This window comes from Pristis pectinata, chromosome 4 (assembly GCF_009764475.1).
Source record: "Pristis pectinata isolate sPriPec2 chromosome 4, sPriPec2.1.pri, whole genome shotgun sequence".
In the NCBI taxonomy this organism is placed as follows: Eukaryota; Metazoa; Chordata; class Chondrichthyes; order Rhinopristiformes; family Pristidae; genus Pristis; species Pristis pectinata.
The window spans coordinates 1,573,936-1,589,915 of record NC_067408.1 but is presented as its reverse complement, the minus strand read 5'-3'; the positions used below and the strand labels follow the sequence as shown (position 1 = coordinate 1,589,915).

Sequence of the window (15,980 nt, the reverse complement as noted above, 5' to 3'; positions counted from 1 at the left end):
AAATCATGAGGGGCACAGATAAGGTGCTGGCGCCGGAAGCGTGGTGACACTTGCGGGCTGCCCCCAGCACATTCTCAGTAACGCAAAAAGATGCATTTGACTGTGTGTTTCAATGTACATGTGACTAATAAAGAAATAATATTAAGACAGCACTCCAGGCTGTCTTGAGGGTGCAACGCCTCTCCGAGTCGCTGGGATTTGGAAGCGGTGAAGCTGCCCTCTCCTTGATTCCAATATCCCCTCACATTTCCCACTCCAGAGGACAATGGGGGAACCACCTTACCATACACAATGACCTCGGCCCTCTTCTCCTCAACGCTGAAGCTGTTATCCATCTTGCAAACATAGGTGCCTCGATCGGCGGTGGACACATTGCTGATGATCAGGGTGCTGCTCAGTTCCGAGCCACTGTCCAGTTGCCGTTTACGGTCGGTGATCACCACTTGCTGGTCGCCCCTGTGCAACTAAAGATTGCAAGAGGCTTTGTCAGTGTGACCTGAGGTAGAACTTGGACCAAGCTCACTCGCGCCCAAGCGTTTCAGGATGCGGAGCAGACTTCAGAAGCAGGAGCAGCCCACAGCACAGAGCCCCACAGCCCCTCAGCCCCACAGTCCTCAGCCCCTCAGAACACAGCCCCACAGTTGGCTGTGACATTCAGTTAAATTTAATACCTTAAAATTAATGTACCCACATTGTTTCCATAGCCAGTAACACCAACTGAATCCCCTCCTACTACGCACGGACACTCTCACCCATCACCGACTCCCCCCACCCACTGAATCCCCTCCTACAGCCCACGGACACTCTCCCCAATCACTGACTCCCCCCACCCACTGAATTTCCTCCCACAGCCCACGGACACTCTCCCCTATCATCGACTCCCCCCACCCACTGAATCCCCTCCCATAGCCCACAGCCGCTCACCCCCATCACACACTGAATCCTGGCGCTGAAACAGTAAGTCTCCAAAGAGCATTACAGCACAGATACAGGCCATTCAGCCCAACCAGTCCATGCCGACCACGGTGCCCACCCAGCTAGTCCCAATTCCCTGCATTCGGCCCATATCCCTCCAGGCCCCTCCCCCCCCCCCCTCCATGTACCTATCCAAGTGCTTCTTAAATGACACTGTTGTACCTGCCTCACCCACTTCCTCTGGCAGCTCGTTCCATACACTCACCACCCTCTGCGTGGAAAAAGTTGCCCCTCAGGTCGCTTTTAAATCTTTCCCCTCTCACCCTAAACCTATGCCCCCTAGTTTGGGACTCCCCTACCCTGGGGAACAGACTGTTACCGTCCACCTTATCTATGCCTCTCATAATTTTAAACACTTCTATAAGGTCACCCCTCATTCTCCCACGTTCCAAGGAATAAAGATCCAGCCTGGCCAACATCTCCCTATAACTCAGGCCCTTGAGTCCTGGCAACATCCTCGTAAATCTTCTCTGCACTCTTTCCAGTCTAACCACGTCTTTCCTATAACAGGGCGACCAAAACCGTCCACAGCACTCCAAGTGCGGCTTCACCAATGACTTGTACAACTGCAACATAACTTCCCAACTCCTGTACTCAGTACCCTGACTGATGAAGGGCAGCGTGCTAAACACCTTTTTCACCACCCTGTCTACCTGTGATGCTGCTTTCAACAAACTCTGCACTTGTACTCCTAGGTCCCTCTGTTCCATTACACTCCCTCGTGCCCTGCCATTCACAGTACAAGCCCTAGAATGGTTGGACTTTCTAAAATACATCACCTCACACTTATCTGTATTGAAATCCATTTGCTACTCCTCGGCCCACTTCCCGAACTGACCAAGATCCCCCTGTGATCTACGATAACCTTCGTTACTATCAACAACACCTAATTTCATGACATCTGCAAACTTACTGATCAAACCTTGTGCATCTGCCTTCTATGATAAATGACTCACACACAGAAATCCCACAGTTAGTCTATTTCAGAGTGAACTTGCATGAACGGGCAGCATTTTCCTGCAATTATAACGGCACCATTGCATTACTGGGAATCCTTGTGATCGGCACAGAGTAAATGGGATGTGGCCAGAGCCACTGCTTGGATCTTCCGGCAACGCAGGCCTGGATAGTGGGGAATGGGATTTCACAAAAGAGCATCCTGCTGACTCACCGTTTTCCCCGGGTACTCCCACTGGAAGTTACCGACCACATTGAACTCCCCGTTGACGGTGCAGTTGAGAACGAGCCTCTCTCCGACGACCAGTTCTGGGCGATCAGGGCTCAGTGTGATCTTATAAATCTGCCGTCCTTTAGGAAAGGTGCAGATTAGAAAGGGTTCGCACACGGAGGGTGAAACTGCTTCAGCTCATCCAAGTACAAACGTGTGAATCACCAGCAGGAGTGGACCTCGGACCCCTCGAACCTGTTCCTCCATTTCATAAGATCACGCCTGGTGTGAATATAACCTCAACATGATATTCCCACCTACTCCTGGTAACCTTTCAACCCCCTTACCTATCAAGCATCCATCTGCCCCTCCCTTAAAAATACTCAAACACTCGGCTCCCACTGCCCTTTGAGGTGAAGAGTTCCAAAGACTCACCACCACCAAAGGCTCCTCTGCCCGGGATCGCAAGAGGCTGCAGAGGGTTGTAGACTCAGCCAGCTCCATCACGGGAACAGCCCTCCCTACCATCCTGGACATCTTGAGGAAATGCCTCAAGAAGGCAGCATCCATCACTAAGGACCCTCACTACCCAGGACATGCCCTCTTCACATTGCTAGCATCGGGGAGGAGGTACAGGAGCCTGAAGACCCACACTCAACGATTCAGGAACAGCTTCCTCCCCTCCGTCGTCAGATTTCTGAACGGTCCATAAAGACTACTTCGTTATTCCTTTTTTTACACTATGTATTTACTTTGTAATTTATAGTAATATTTATTTCAGAACAACACATTTCACGTCATATGACAGTGATAATAAACCTGATTCTGATTCAGGTTCTGGGACCCTCTGAGAGAAGGAACTTCACCTCATTGCTCTCTTACACAGAGAGCTTGCTTTTAACCAGTGACTAGATCTAGATACGCTCCCCTTCTCTCTCACCCTGTCAAGACCACGCAGAATCTTATGTTCACTGTTCCAAACTCCAGTGGATACAAGTCAAATATCCAACACATGGATAGAACCTTGGAGATGCACCAGCATCTCCACTTTCCAATAAGCTTAAGGAGATTTGGTGTGTCATCGAAGACCCTGACAAACATCTGCAGATGTGCAGTGGAGAGCATTCTGACTGGGTGCATCACAGCCTGGTACGGAGGCTCCAATGCACAGGATCGCAAGAGGCTACAGGGTGCAGAGGGCTCAGCCAGTTCTATCACGGGCACAGCTCTCCCCACCGAGGACATCTACAAGAGGTGCCATCTCAGGAAGACGACATCCATCATCAGGGACCCCCACCATCCGGGCCATGCCCTCTTCTCGATGCTGCCATCAGGCAGGAGGTACAGGAGCCTGAAGACCCCACACCTCAAGGTTTAACAACAGCTTCTTCCCCACTGCCGTCAGGTTCTTGAACCGACTGGAAAACCCAACACTACCTTGGATTATATTTCTTTTTCTCTCTCAACTTGTGCCCGTGTCATTATGTTTATTGTGTTGTGTAAGTTATGTATAATTTATGTTAATTTAAGTTTATGTTAACCCATGCTTGTCATGTTGTAATCCACTGTGCTGCTTCTGCAAAACGCTCATTTTCATGCATTTATACCCTTGACAATAAACTTGATCTTGACCCCCTGAAATGGAGATGGAGCAGTCAAGATCTGCTTCTCATTAAAACCTACGATACTGAGAGGCCTGGATAGAGTGGATGTGGAGAGAATCCATCAGTAGGAGAGTCCAGGATCTGAGGGCACAGCCTCAGAATAAAGGGACATCCCTTTAGAACTGAGATGAGGAGGAATTTCTTCAGCCAGAGGGTGGTGAATCTGTGGGATTTGTTGCCACAGACGGTGGTGGACGCCAAGTCATTGGGTGTACTTAAGGCAGAGATTGATAGGTTCTTGTTTGGTACGGGTTAAGAAGAGAAGGCGGGACAATGGGGTTGAAAAAAATCAGCCATGATTAAGTGGTGGAACAGACTCAATGGACTGAATGGCCTAATTATGCTCCTATATCTTATGGTCTTGTGGTCTAGTGGTCTAAGAAAGGGGAGAGTCCGAGATAGACCGTGTGAAAGTGAAAGGAGAATGGGAATTGCTGTGAACACTGAATTAAGGCAGAGACGGAAAGATTGCATTGTGAACTGTGCACACCATGTGTTAGCCTGCATTTCAAGATGCAGAATTCACAGTCAGCAGTGAGCACCCAGCATTGACCACAGGCCTGAATAAATACCACACTTTGAGGGGCCTGGATGGCTGTAAGTACTGGTGAAGAGCGAGCTGGATCCTTTGGGGCAGGTCTGGGTTATTGACAGTGCCCCATGAAGTGATTGCATGGGGGGGAGGTGTCAGAACAAGCCATACCCACAAAGAGAGATGAGTAAAGTGTTGACAGCTGAGCCCCTCTGCTTGCTTAGCCGGCTGTCAAAAATGCCAAAGCCTCTGAATGTTTGAAAATGTTTCATAACTCCAATCAAAATCCATTAAAACCAAACAAAATTGATTTAAAATTCACAAAATACATAAGACTGTGTAAATATTAAAAAGATCTAAATTAACTAGTACTTACCAAGTCCCTTGCAGCCATTCCCAGCCACTGAAATTATTGGAGAGAGTCCCTGTGCCGGGTCCGAACTAGTGCAGGATGTCCCTGCGGATTACTCACTATATGTGGAGAAGAACCATCACAACTTCTTGCCCTCACTGTGCTCCCATGAGGATTTCGACTTTGGAGTGCAGTGGAGTAACTAAAAGCACATTTGTGAATTTTTTTGTGTTTGACTACAGGGCTACGCTCAAGATGTTGGCAGTTATGTAGGGAACCGTCGGCACTTCTTCACAAGATACTCATCGTCCTGCAACCTGAGAGGGACCCTGCTGTTCCTCATCCTCTGTGTCTCTTCCTCTCGTCCCTCGCTCGGCCTGCGGGATTGGCGAGTGGTTATGTCCCCTTGCTTTCTCATTGCAATGGAGGATGAATGTACCCAGGATCCACAGAGGCAGGTGAAAGCCCTCTATTAAAAAACTACTGCTAGGCTCCCACCCAGCAAGCGAGAGTCACAAAGGAAGGATGCACTAGGTCAGAGTATTTTATACTTGGAGAGAAACAGACAAGTAACAAGAGCTTTACCTATGACGTTGATGATGTAGGGTGTGGCTGAGAAGACTCTGTCACCAATGACAGATTCACAAGTTATGTGAAACAAGTTTTCAAGCCTGGTTTTGGGAACAGTCATCCCCTTTCTATTGTTCCATATCACGTTGGTTCCATCTGGGTAGATGACAGAATTGGTAAATCCCTGAGAGTGGGCAAAGAGAGAACTGATTAGAAGGCCGGCACCAACAGAACTGGAGCAACGCAGATTCACCCGAGACGGCAGATGCTGGTGTCTGGAGCTACACACAACCTGCCAGAGAAACTCAGCGTCTCGAGCAGCATCTGTAGGGGCAGAGGAATTGTCGACATTTCTGGTCAAGACCCGGCATCAGGACTCATGATCAGTTCCAATGCAGGGTTCCATCCCGAAACATCAACAGTTCCTTTCCACCACCGCCCCCCCCCCCCCGCCCCCACAGATGCTGCTCGACCCACTGAGTTCCTCCAGCAGATGTTTGTTGACATGAAAATTGTTGATCTTGTTGGGAATAAATTGGAAAAGATCTGAAAGCAAAGACAGGTTAGTGATGACTCACCTCCCGCAGAGTGACGTTGAGGGACGGGATGGACACCAAGCAAGGCACAGTGACCAACGGGCTGTTCACGGTCAAAATGTGAAACTGTTGGGTCCCATTGGGCGAGGTGTTGAGGAAGGGGTTCTGGGGATCTGCAGATAACAGAAGCCATTCATTTCAATAGAATCCATCGGCAGATTCAGTTCCCACACCCTGCCCACTCCTAACCACTTAGAGTCTGGGCACAACGCTCACTGTGCCTCATCCAGATGGATTAACTCGTCAGCATTGCCAGGAGACTATCCCAACCTGACCTAGGACAGGCAACTGTGTTGTAGGGGCAGTGTTGTGTCCTCAACCACTGGCCAAACTTGCTGGTTCACCAGACACCAAGTTCTCTCCCTCCCTCTGACACCTGTTGCTACCTCTGGTCACACTCACTGCTCACAGATCCAGGAATGCAATCTGTGTCCATGGCCTTCCTGGTATCCTCGCTGACCTCCACACTCAACCACTTCTGGTATCCCCCAGTGTGATCACTCCCATTACGTGTCCCTCAGTGTGATCACTCCCATTACATATCCCCCAGTGTAATCACTCCCATTACGTATCCCTCAGTGAATTCACTCCATTACTGGCAGCCAGAGCCCCGAGTTCTGGAACTCCCTCCCTCAACTTCTCATCCCTCCACCTGCACCCAAACCTTTTGTCTCTTGTCCTGAAATCTCCCTGTGGCTTTTGCCAACTGTTATCCAATATCATTCCATAAAAGGCCCAGGGATTTTCCCTGGAAAGAGCGGGGAGAGTGAAAAGAAGATTTACGAGGATGTTGCCGGGACTCGAGGGCCTGAGTTATAGGGAGAGGTTGGGCAGGTTGGGACTTTATTCCTTGGAGGGTAGGAGACTGAGGGGTGACTTTATAGAGGTGTATAAAATCATGAGGGGCACAGATAGGGTGAATGGTCACGGTCCTTTCCTCGGGGTTGGGGATTGAAAAACTCAGGGGCACAGGTTTAAGGTGAGAAAGGAGAAATTTAAAACAGGCCTGAGGGGCAACTTCTTCATACAGAGGGTGGTGAATGTATGGAACGAGCTGCCAGAGGAAGTGGGTGAGGCAGGTACAATAATGACATTTAAAAGACACTTGGATAGGAAAGTTTTAGAGGGATACGGACTAAATGCTGGCAAATGGGGCTGGCTCAGAAAGGCACCTTGGTCGACATGGACGTGTTGGGCTGAAGGGCCTGTTTCCGTGCTGTATTGCTCTGTGATCATGATAATGCAAATTGCTGTTGTTGCATTGTTCAAGTGCCTTTGGCTGTTCAATTAAATATTACTTGTAAAAATGGACAGAATCATTGTACAAACACTTCAGAACTCACCTGTTTGGTTCCTTCCATACTCCGTACACATTCCAGTCTGCTCCCTTTCTCACCCACACACCACCTCCTTACACCTTCAGAGATTTATATTGTACTCTCCTCACTCTAGCTCAGGTGGTGGGCCGAAGGGCCTGTATTGTGCCGTATCGTTCTATGGTCAGGTTTATGTCGGAACCCTACACTATGCTCATCAACTAGACTAATAAACACAGTGCAGAAGTGAGTGAGTTCCGCACTGCTGGGGATGTTGAAATGAATCTCCTACTCGCCTCTGCTCAGTGGTGCCAGAATATAAGAAATACTGACTTGTTACAAGACAGAAGGAGATCATCTGGCTCACTGGGTCCGAGCTTGCTCCCAGCAGAGAAATCCCACAGTCCCATTCCCCACTCCTGATTTTGCCAAAACCCCACAACTTCTCCCCTCACATGTGCTCCATCACACCCACACATTGTGGACGGTTCACTGTGACCAATTAACCCACCAATCTGCTCGTTGTTGGGATGTGGGAGAAAACCGGAGCACCTAGGGGAAAACCCCGGTCACGGGGAGAAAATACAATCTCCACACAGACAGCGCCGGAGGTCGGGATCGAACCTGTGAGGCAGTGGGTCTACCAGCTATGCCTTCCAAATTAGAAGTAGGCCATTCAGCCCCTAATACCTGCTCCACCAGTCAAACAGATCATGATAGCACCACAATACTCCTTGAATCCCTTGATATCCAAAAATCCATTGATTTCCGCCTTTAAAGTACTCAGTGACTGAACCTCCGCAGCCTCATGGGTGTAGAACTCGGAACGTTCACCGTCCTCTCCCCATCACTGTGCTGAATGATGAGCCTTTATTTCCAGCCCATAACTCCTGGTCCTCGCCACCTAAGTCTGCCTAATGAAGCCATGTCATAACTTTGTACATTTCAATGAGATCTTCTCTTATCCTTCTAAACTCTGTAGAATACAGGTCCAGCCAGCTTAATCTCACCTCACAGGGCAAACCCTTATCTGGGAATTGATCTGGCGGATCTTCACTGCACTCCTGCTATGGCAAGTACATCCTTCCTTAGATATGGAGGCCAGACCTTTTTGTTAAGTCATTCAAGGGGTGTGGGCTTTACTGGCTGAGCCGGCGTTTAATTGCCCATCACTAGTTGCCCCTGAGAAGGTGGTGGTGAGCTGCCTTCTTGACCCGCTGCAGTCCTTGAGGTGTGGGTCCACAGTGCTGTTCCGGAGGGAGTTCCAGGACTTTGACCCAGCGATGGTGAAGGAACGGAGATATATTTCCCAGTCAGGATGGGGTGTGTCTTGGAGGGCAACTTCCAGGGGGTGGTGTTCTCCGTGCTTCTGCTGCCCTTGTCCTTCCAGCTGGTGGGCTTGGAAGGTGCTGCCTGAGGAGTCTCGGTGAGCTGCATCCTGTAGAAGGTGTGTTCCACCACTGGGATCATTCCAGCCACTGGTGAGGGTTTACTGGCACTGGGCCACTAATGCGTAAGAAAGTGGTTGAGGCGATCACTACAACTGGTTAAATTGGCAAAGTTGATGGTTAATAGTTTATTTAGGGCCTTGGTGACATCTAGCTTTGGTCTCATTGAACCCCTAGTGTAGAGTCATACAGAACGGAAACAGGCCCTTCGACCCAACTGGTCCACACTGACCAAGATTCCCATCTGTTGAGCCCATTTGCCTGCGTTTGGCCCATATCCCTCTAAACCTTTCCTATCTGCATACCTGTCCAAGTGCCTTTTAAATGTTGTTAATGTACCTGCCTCACCCACTTCCTCTGGCAGCTTGTTCCATATACGTACCACCCTCTGGGTGAAAAAGTTGCCCCTCAGGTTCCTATTAAATCTCTCTTCTCACCTTAAACCTGTGCCCTCTAGTTCTTGATTCCCCAACCCTGGGAAATTGTAACAAGATGTCTCTTCTCTCCCACTCATAGCCTCTGATAATGAAGGTCAAGGTGCTGTTTGTTTTCCTAATTGTTTGGTGGACCGTAGATTAATTTGCTGTGATTTGTTTACAACAACACCCGGTCCCACTGAACACCTTTTGATCTAATTTAAGAATGAGCATGGAGTTCTCTTGGTGTTCTGGCACCGGGATCTTCACTCAAACAGCTTAAAAGCAGATGGCTTGGTCATTATCACATTGCTCAGGGTCTCAGGGCACCAAGGGAACCAGATGAGATAGAGATGGGCAAGGAGGCAAGATTGAGGTCCGGTGTCAGCCCTGAGCTGACGGATGGGGAACAGGTTGGAGGGACTCAACAGGGAAAAACCCAGAGGCAGAAAATAGACAAGAAATTAGTCATGATGGATTTTAAAAGGATGCAGTTCACCAATCTTGAGTTCATTGAAAGGAAAGGTTAATGGTGTGGATGTGATATAAACAGCCACACTCAGCAACTGAGGCTGTAAATGTGGACTATAGTCTGTGCCGATGGAGTCGACTCCTCAAGGTGTTCTGAGGCAGCCCAGTGCAAGCATCGGCTTATGCCAACCCCGCTAACGGTGATGACTGAGTCACCCCCCCCTCCTCCTACCAGGCCAGTGAGGGAGGGGGATTAAAAGCCAGCCTCAGGGTTGCCGCCCCTGCCTCGAGATGACAAGAAAGAACTCGGTCCAAGGAGGGTGGGTCCCGGCTGCACCAAACAACTGCACAATCTGCCTTTCCAATGACTTTCGGAAATGCACAGTGAGACTGTTCTCAGGGCTGACATTCAGTTTGTTGTCCCAGCAGAGAATATCATCCAGCTTCCTGCTCCTTCTTTCTGTACAAGATCCAAGCAGCAGCTCGAAAGTGCAGCTCTGTAAACAAAGTGGGGAAGGAAGACTTCCTGTCCAACGTCCCCCGGGATTCCAACCAGGACAAGGCTCTGGGCTCTGTGCGAACACACAGCAGCGGCTTCCTGTCACCGAGCGCAGTCATACCCAAGGCTTCAGTATTCCAGCCCCTACCACACAGCAACAGTCAGAAAAACAACCTTCAACTTGACCTTCTCCAATCCATCGTCACGTTACCCAACCCCTCCCTGTAGCAATGGACACCTCCAGCTCTCGTGGCTCCACAGGAAACGAACATCACTGGATGAGTTTATAAATACACCAGTGAGAAGTGGCAAAACATTCTGAGACAGAGGTTTAAAGTTCTCCCCCCTCGAGTTCAAATCCCTCTGTGGTCTCATCCCTTCCTACCTCTGGGATCTCCTCCACCTTCTTGAGAACTTTCCACTCATAGAGTCACACAGCAGGGAGACAGGCCCTTCGGCCCAACTCATCCATGCTGACCAAGGTGCCTAGCTAAGATAGTCCCATTTGCCTGCATTTGGCCCATATCCCTCTAAACCTTTCTATCCGTGTACCTGTCCAAGTGTCTTTTAAATGTTGTTAATGTACCTGCCTCACCCACTTCCTCTGGCAGCTCGTTCCATATACCCACTACCCTCTGCGTTCCTCCAACAATTCAGGCCTCTGGACAATCCCTGAATTTAAAGGCTCCACCACAGGTGGTGGTTCCTTCAGCTGCCTGGGCCCTGAGCTCTGGAATTCCCTCCCTGAACCTCTCCGTTTCTCCCCTCTCCTTTTCCTTTCCCACCGAGCTTTTGATCATTTGTCAGTCATCTGCTCCTGTGGCTTGGTTTCTGCTGTTATCCGATAATGCTCCTTTAGATGTATCTTTATACTGCTGTGAATTAAATTTTCTCCATCAGCCCAGCTCCTGTTATTCTCTGCGACTGAACAGAGTCAGTCTTGTGAAGGTTCAGGTCCACAGATGTAACTTGACTTCTGTTGCCTGAACACTGACGGCCATTCAACTGCAGATGCCTTGCGGTCAGACCTGATGTGGTTCTCACTCTGGGATTCCCACAGCTCTCTCGGGCGGTGACTGAGGCAAGAATCACACAGCAAAGGAGGCTCTTCAGCCCAACGTGTCTGTACTAGCTCCTTGAAAGAGCTCTCCAACTAATTGCATTTCCCAACTCTTACCCCCCCAACTCTCTGAATCTTTCCCCTTCCAATTCCCGTTAAATCTCCTCCCACCACCCTTCCAGGCTCTATTTCAGCCCTCAAAGATCACAACAGCTCACACCGGGTAAGTATTGTCCGCCCCTCCCCTGTCACCAACCCTCCCTCCACTAGGAACAGTATCTTCTGACCTACTGTTGAAATAACACTTTATAAACCTCTCCCTTTATCCTCCTCTGTTCTATGGAGAATAATCCCAGCTTCTCCCGTTTCCCACATACTTGGGGCCATTCCCTCAAATGCCTCTGCAAACTCTCTTTGATTACATCCTAAAGTGTAACCAGACCCAGCCTGATAATGTGTGCCTCCAGTTGCAATATAAACACTGTATGCTTCTTAAACTCTCAACCACTTCCAGAACACTCCCAGCTTCTCTGCCCTTTAAGATACAAATTGGGAGTTCCTTGAGCCAGGTCTGCCATTCAATAAGCTCTTGGCCGATCTGACCACAATCCAACTCTACATTCCCTTCTACCCCAATAACCGTTCACCTCCCTGCTCACCAGGTATCCACTTACCTCTGCATTGAAATAGAGTCTTTGGACATTTCAATGCAGAGGTAAGTGGATACCTGGCGAGCAGGGAGGTGAACGGTTATTTACTGCCTTTCAAGGAAGAGAGTTCCACAGACTCACAATTCTCTGACACAGAAGAATTTGCCTCATGGAACATGAAGGTAGAACAGAACAACACAGGAACAGGCCCTTTGGCCCACCATGCCTGTACCAGCTGTGATGCCATTCAAACTAATCCCATCTGCCTGCACTTGGTTAGTATCACTCCGTTCTGTCACCTCTGCTTCAAGTGGGAGTCTCATACATTTCAAACCAGATTCCTGAATTCTAGGTCATAGAGTCACAGAGCAACACAGCACGGATACAGGCCCTTCGGCCCAACCAGTCCATGCCAACCACGGTGCCCACCCAGCTAGTCCCAATTCCCTGAGTTCGGCCCATATCCCTCCAAGCCCCGTCCCTCCATGTACCTGTCCAAGTGCTTCTTAAATGACACTGTTGTACCTACCTCACCCACTTCCTCTGGCAGCTCGTTCCATACACTCACCACCCTCTGCGTGAAACAGTTGCCCCTCAGGTCCCTTTTAAACCTTTCCCCACTCACCCTAAACCTATGTCTCCCAGTTTTGGACTCCCCTACCCTGGGGAAAAGACTGTTACCGTCCACCTTATCTATGCCTCTCATAATTTTAAACACTTGTATAAGGTCGCCCCTCATTCTCCTACGTTCCAAGGAATAAAGACCCAGCCTGGCCAAACTCTCCCTATATCTCAGGCCCTCAAGTCCTGGCAACATCCTCGTAAATCTTTCTGCACTCTGTCCAGCTTAACCACATCTTTCCTATAACAGGGCGACCAAAGCTGTCCACAGAGGAACCAAAACCGCAGAGGAACCAAAACTGTAGACAGGTTCTCCCACAAGAGGAAACACCCTCTCCATATCCACCTTCAACTCCCTCAGCATCTTATATGTTTCAATCATCCTCACTTTCCTCCTCTAAATTGCCCAAACTCTACAACAATTTCTCAGAAGACAACCTGTCCGTTCCAGGTTGCAAACCTTCTCTGAACTGTTTCCAATGCCTTAGCATCCTTCCTTAAATAAGAAGACTAGTACTGTACACAATGCGCCAGATCTGGTCTCATCAATGACGTGGCCTCCACAGCCGTCTGTGGCAACAAATTCCACAGGTTCACCGCCCTCTGGCTGAAGAAATTCCTCCTCATCTCAGTTTTAAAAGGATGTCCCTTTATTCTGAGGCTGTGCCCTCAGATCCTGGACTCTCCCACTGATGGAAACATCCCCTCCACGTCCACTCTATCCAGGCCTTTCAGTATCCAGTAGGTTTCAATGAGATCCCCCCCCATTCTTCTGAACTCCATCAAGTACAGGTCCAGAGACATCAAACGCTCCTTATACGTTAACCCTTTCATTCCTGGGATCATTCTCGTAAACCTCCTCTGGACCCTCTCCAATGCCAGCACATCCTTCCCTAGGTATGGGGCCCAAAACTGCTCACAATACTCCAAATGTGGTCTGACCAACACCTCAGCAGTACACCCTTGCTTATATTCCAGTCCTCTCGAAATGAATGCTAACATTGCATTTGCCTTGCTTACTACTGACTCAACCTGCAAGTTAACCTTCAGGGAATCCTGCACTAGGACTCCCAAATCCCTTCAATTTCTGAATTGTCTCCCCATTTAGAAGATAGTCTACACCTTTATTCTTCCTACCAAAGGGCATAACCTCACACTTCCCTCCGCCGTATTCCATCTGCCGGTTCCTTGCCCATCCTCCCAACCTGTCCAGGTCCTTCTGCAGACTCCCTGCCTCCGCAACACTACCTGCCCCTCCACCTACCCTTCATACCAAAGTGCTGTGCTTCACACCTCTCCATGTTGTGTCCGCCTGTTGTTCCCGCTGGAAACTCAGCAAAAATAATGATTTATTTCCCTGGAGCGTACGTGACCTCTGAGACATTTATAAAATCATGATGAACGTAGGTCAGGTGAACAGCCAATGTCTTTTCCCCAGGGGAGGGGAGTCCAAAACTTAGAGGCACAGGTTTAAAGTGAGGGAGGAAAGATTTCAAAGGGTTCTGAGGGGCAGGTTTATCACACAGGACGCGGTGCGTGTGTGGAACGAGCTGCCAGACAAGGTGGTACCGGCGGGTAGGTGACAACATTTAAAAGGCATTTGGACAGTTCCATGGAGAGGAAAGGTTTACAGGGATGTGGGCCAAATGCAGGCAAATGGGAACAGTTCAGGAAGGCCACTTGGTTGGCATGGATGAGTTGGGCTGAAGGGCCTGTTTCTGTGCTGTATAACTCTGTGACTCTGAATGGAGCAAGGCATTGGCAAAGTCCCAGTTAATGTCATTTCCATGAGATGCCTGAGGAATTTTGGCCAGGAAACTATCACTGCTCTTCAAACTTTGTCCCTCGCTCTCAAAGCACCTGTCTTGGTTCTTTCCCTTGCTCAGGTCCTGTGGGATATTTAGGTCAGACTCCTCTCCCCTTTCTCCCATTCATCTGCAACTGAAACCCAACGTCCTTATTTCAGACTGCTTGGGCTTTGATCCCTCTCGCTAAGTTGGTGGAATGTGGCCTCCAGTGAAGATCTGATGAGTAAACCAGGCCCTGGGCTAAGATTACAATGATCTTCGAAGTCTGACTAGGGTCTTGTCTAGAGTCATTTCCTTGGAATGCTTCAAGGCTGCACCATCTGTACCAATTACAATCCACTGACCTGTTTGTTTTCTCCCAATATAATTGATGTATTTCTGAGAATTCTGTGCTCAGTCCACAGGGAGAGGATGCGTCAAGTTTCAGCTTTAATGTGGGAGTGTGTTGGAATGGTTGGTGCTGTGGGAGCAGCTTTTCCCAGGAAGGCTGGTTAGATACTGGATAGTGCAGGGAGTCATGGAGCAGAGGGTGGCGAGACCTTGCTATAGGGAGTCAAGGGCAGGGTAAACGTTCCCAACAACACCTCCCAAACCCCTGCTACTGCCCAGGGAGACCCCACTGATTCCTGGAGCTTACCCACAGGGCCTTTAGCCCTAGAACATCTCGTCCCCAGGTTCCTGTTGTGGAGACACTAGTGGGGGCGAGTTCCTCAGTGAGTCCAACATGAGGGTTCCTCTCCTCCCAGGGTATTGGTGGGAACGTGGAGAGCACAGAAAGCATTGGATTAGTGTAGGCAGGATGACTGTATACAGGTGTTATAGAGACAGGCCCTTCAGCCCACTGAGTCCATGCTAATCCCATTTGTTACTCTCCCCACATTCGCATCTATTCCCCCCCCCCCATATTCTACCCCTCACCCACACACTAGGCAATTTACAGTGGCCAATTAACTACCAACCAGCGCATTTGAAACAAAAGAGCTGGTCATTGACTTCAGGAAGGGGGGCAGTGCACATGCTCCTGTTTACATCAACAGTACTGAGGTCAAGAGCTTCAAGTTCCTGGGAGTGAACATCATCCTGTCCTGGTCCAACCACACAGACGCCACGGCCAAGAAAGCTCACCAGCGCCTCTACTTCCTCAGGACGCTAAAGAAATTTGGCATGTCCCTTTGACCCTCACTAACTTTTATCAATGCGCCATAGGAAGCATCCTATCCATGACAGCTTCCTTGACCAGCATGTTCGTGAACCTACAAGGGAAAATGCGATCTTAGATCTGGTCCTGTGCAATGAGACAGGGAAAATTAATGATCTCGTAGTTAGGGATCCTCTTGGAAAGAGTGATCACAGTATGACTGAATTTCTCGTACCAATGGAGGCTCATACAATTCGATCTAAAACCAGTGTATTATGCCTAAACAAGGGAGGCTACAACGGGATGAGGGAGGAGTTGGCCAGCGCAGACTGGGAACACAGGCTGTGTGGTGGGACAATTGAGGAACAGTGGAAGACTTTCAAAGAGATTTTTCACAGTGCTCAACAAAAGTATATTCCAGTTAAAAGCAAGGACAGTAAGGGTGGGGAGAGCCAGCCGCGGATAACTAAGGAAATAAAAGAAGGCATCAGGCTAAAAGCTCATGTATACAAAGTCGCCAAGAGTAGTGGGAAACTGGACGATTGGGAAAACTTTTAAAAAGCAACAAAGAACCACTAAGCAAGCAATGAGGAAAGGGAAGGTAGATTGTGAAAGTAAACTTGCGCAAAATATAAAACCAGATAATAAAAGTTTTTTATAATTACATAAAGCAGAAAAGGGTGGCTAAAGTGAACG

General features: G+C 49.0%; 1 protein-coding gene across 1 annotated transcript in view; it reads right to left on the bottom strand.

Moving 5' to 3' along the window:
* flt4 (fms related receptor tyrosine kinase 4) overlaps nucleotides 1-15,980 on the bottom strand; it is a gene marked incomplete at its 5' end in the record, with an annotated part of 122,234 nt that overhangs the window by 58,464 nt on the left and 47,790 nt on the right. Inside the window, 4 exons of the mRNA XM_052013299.1 lie at nucleotides 284-464; nucleotides 2,147-2,283; nucleotides 5,277-5,445; nucleotides 5,840-5,970. Of these exons, the coding sequence (XP_051869259.1) occupies nucleotides 284-464; nucleotides 2,147-2,283; nucleotides 5,277-5,445; nucleotides 5,840-5,970 (618 nt within the window). The remainder of the gene's footprint in view (nucleotides 1-283; nucleotides 465-2,146; nucleotides 2,284-5,276; nucleotides 5,446-5,839; nucleotides 5,971-15,980) is intronic.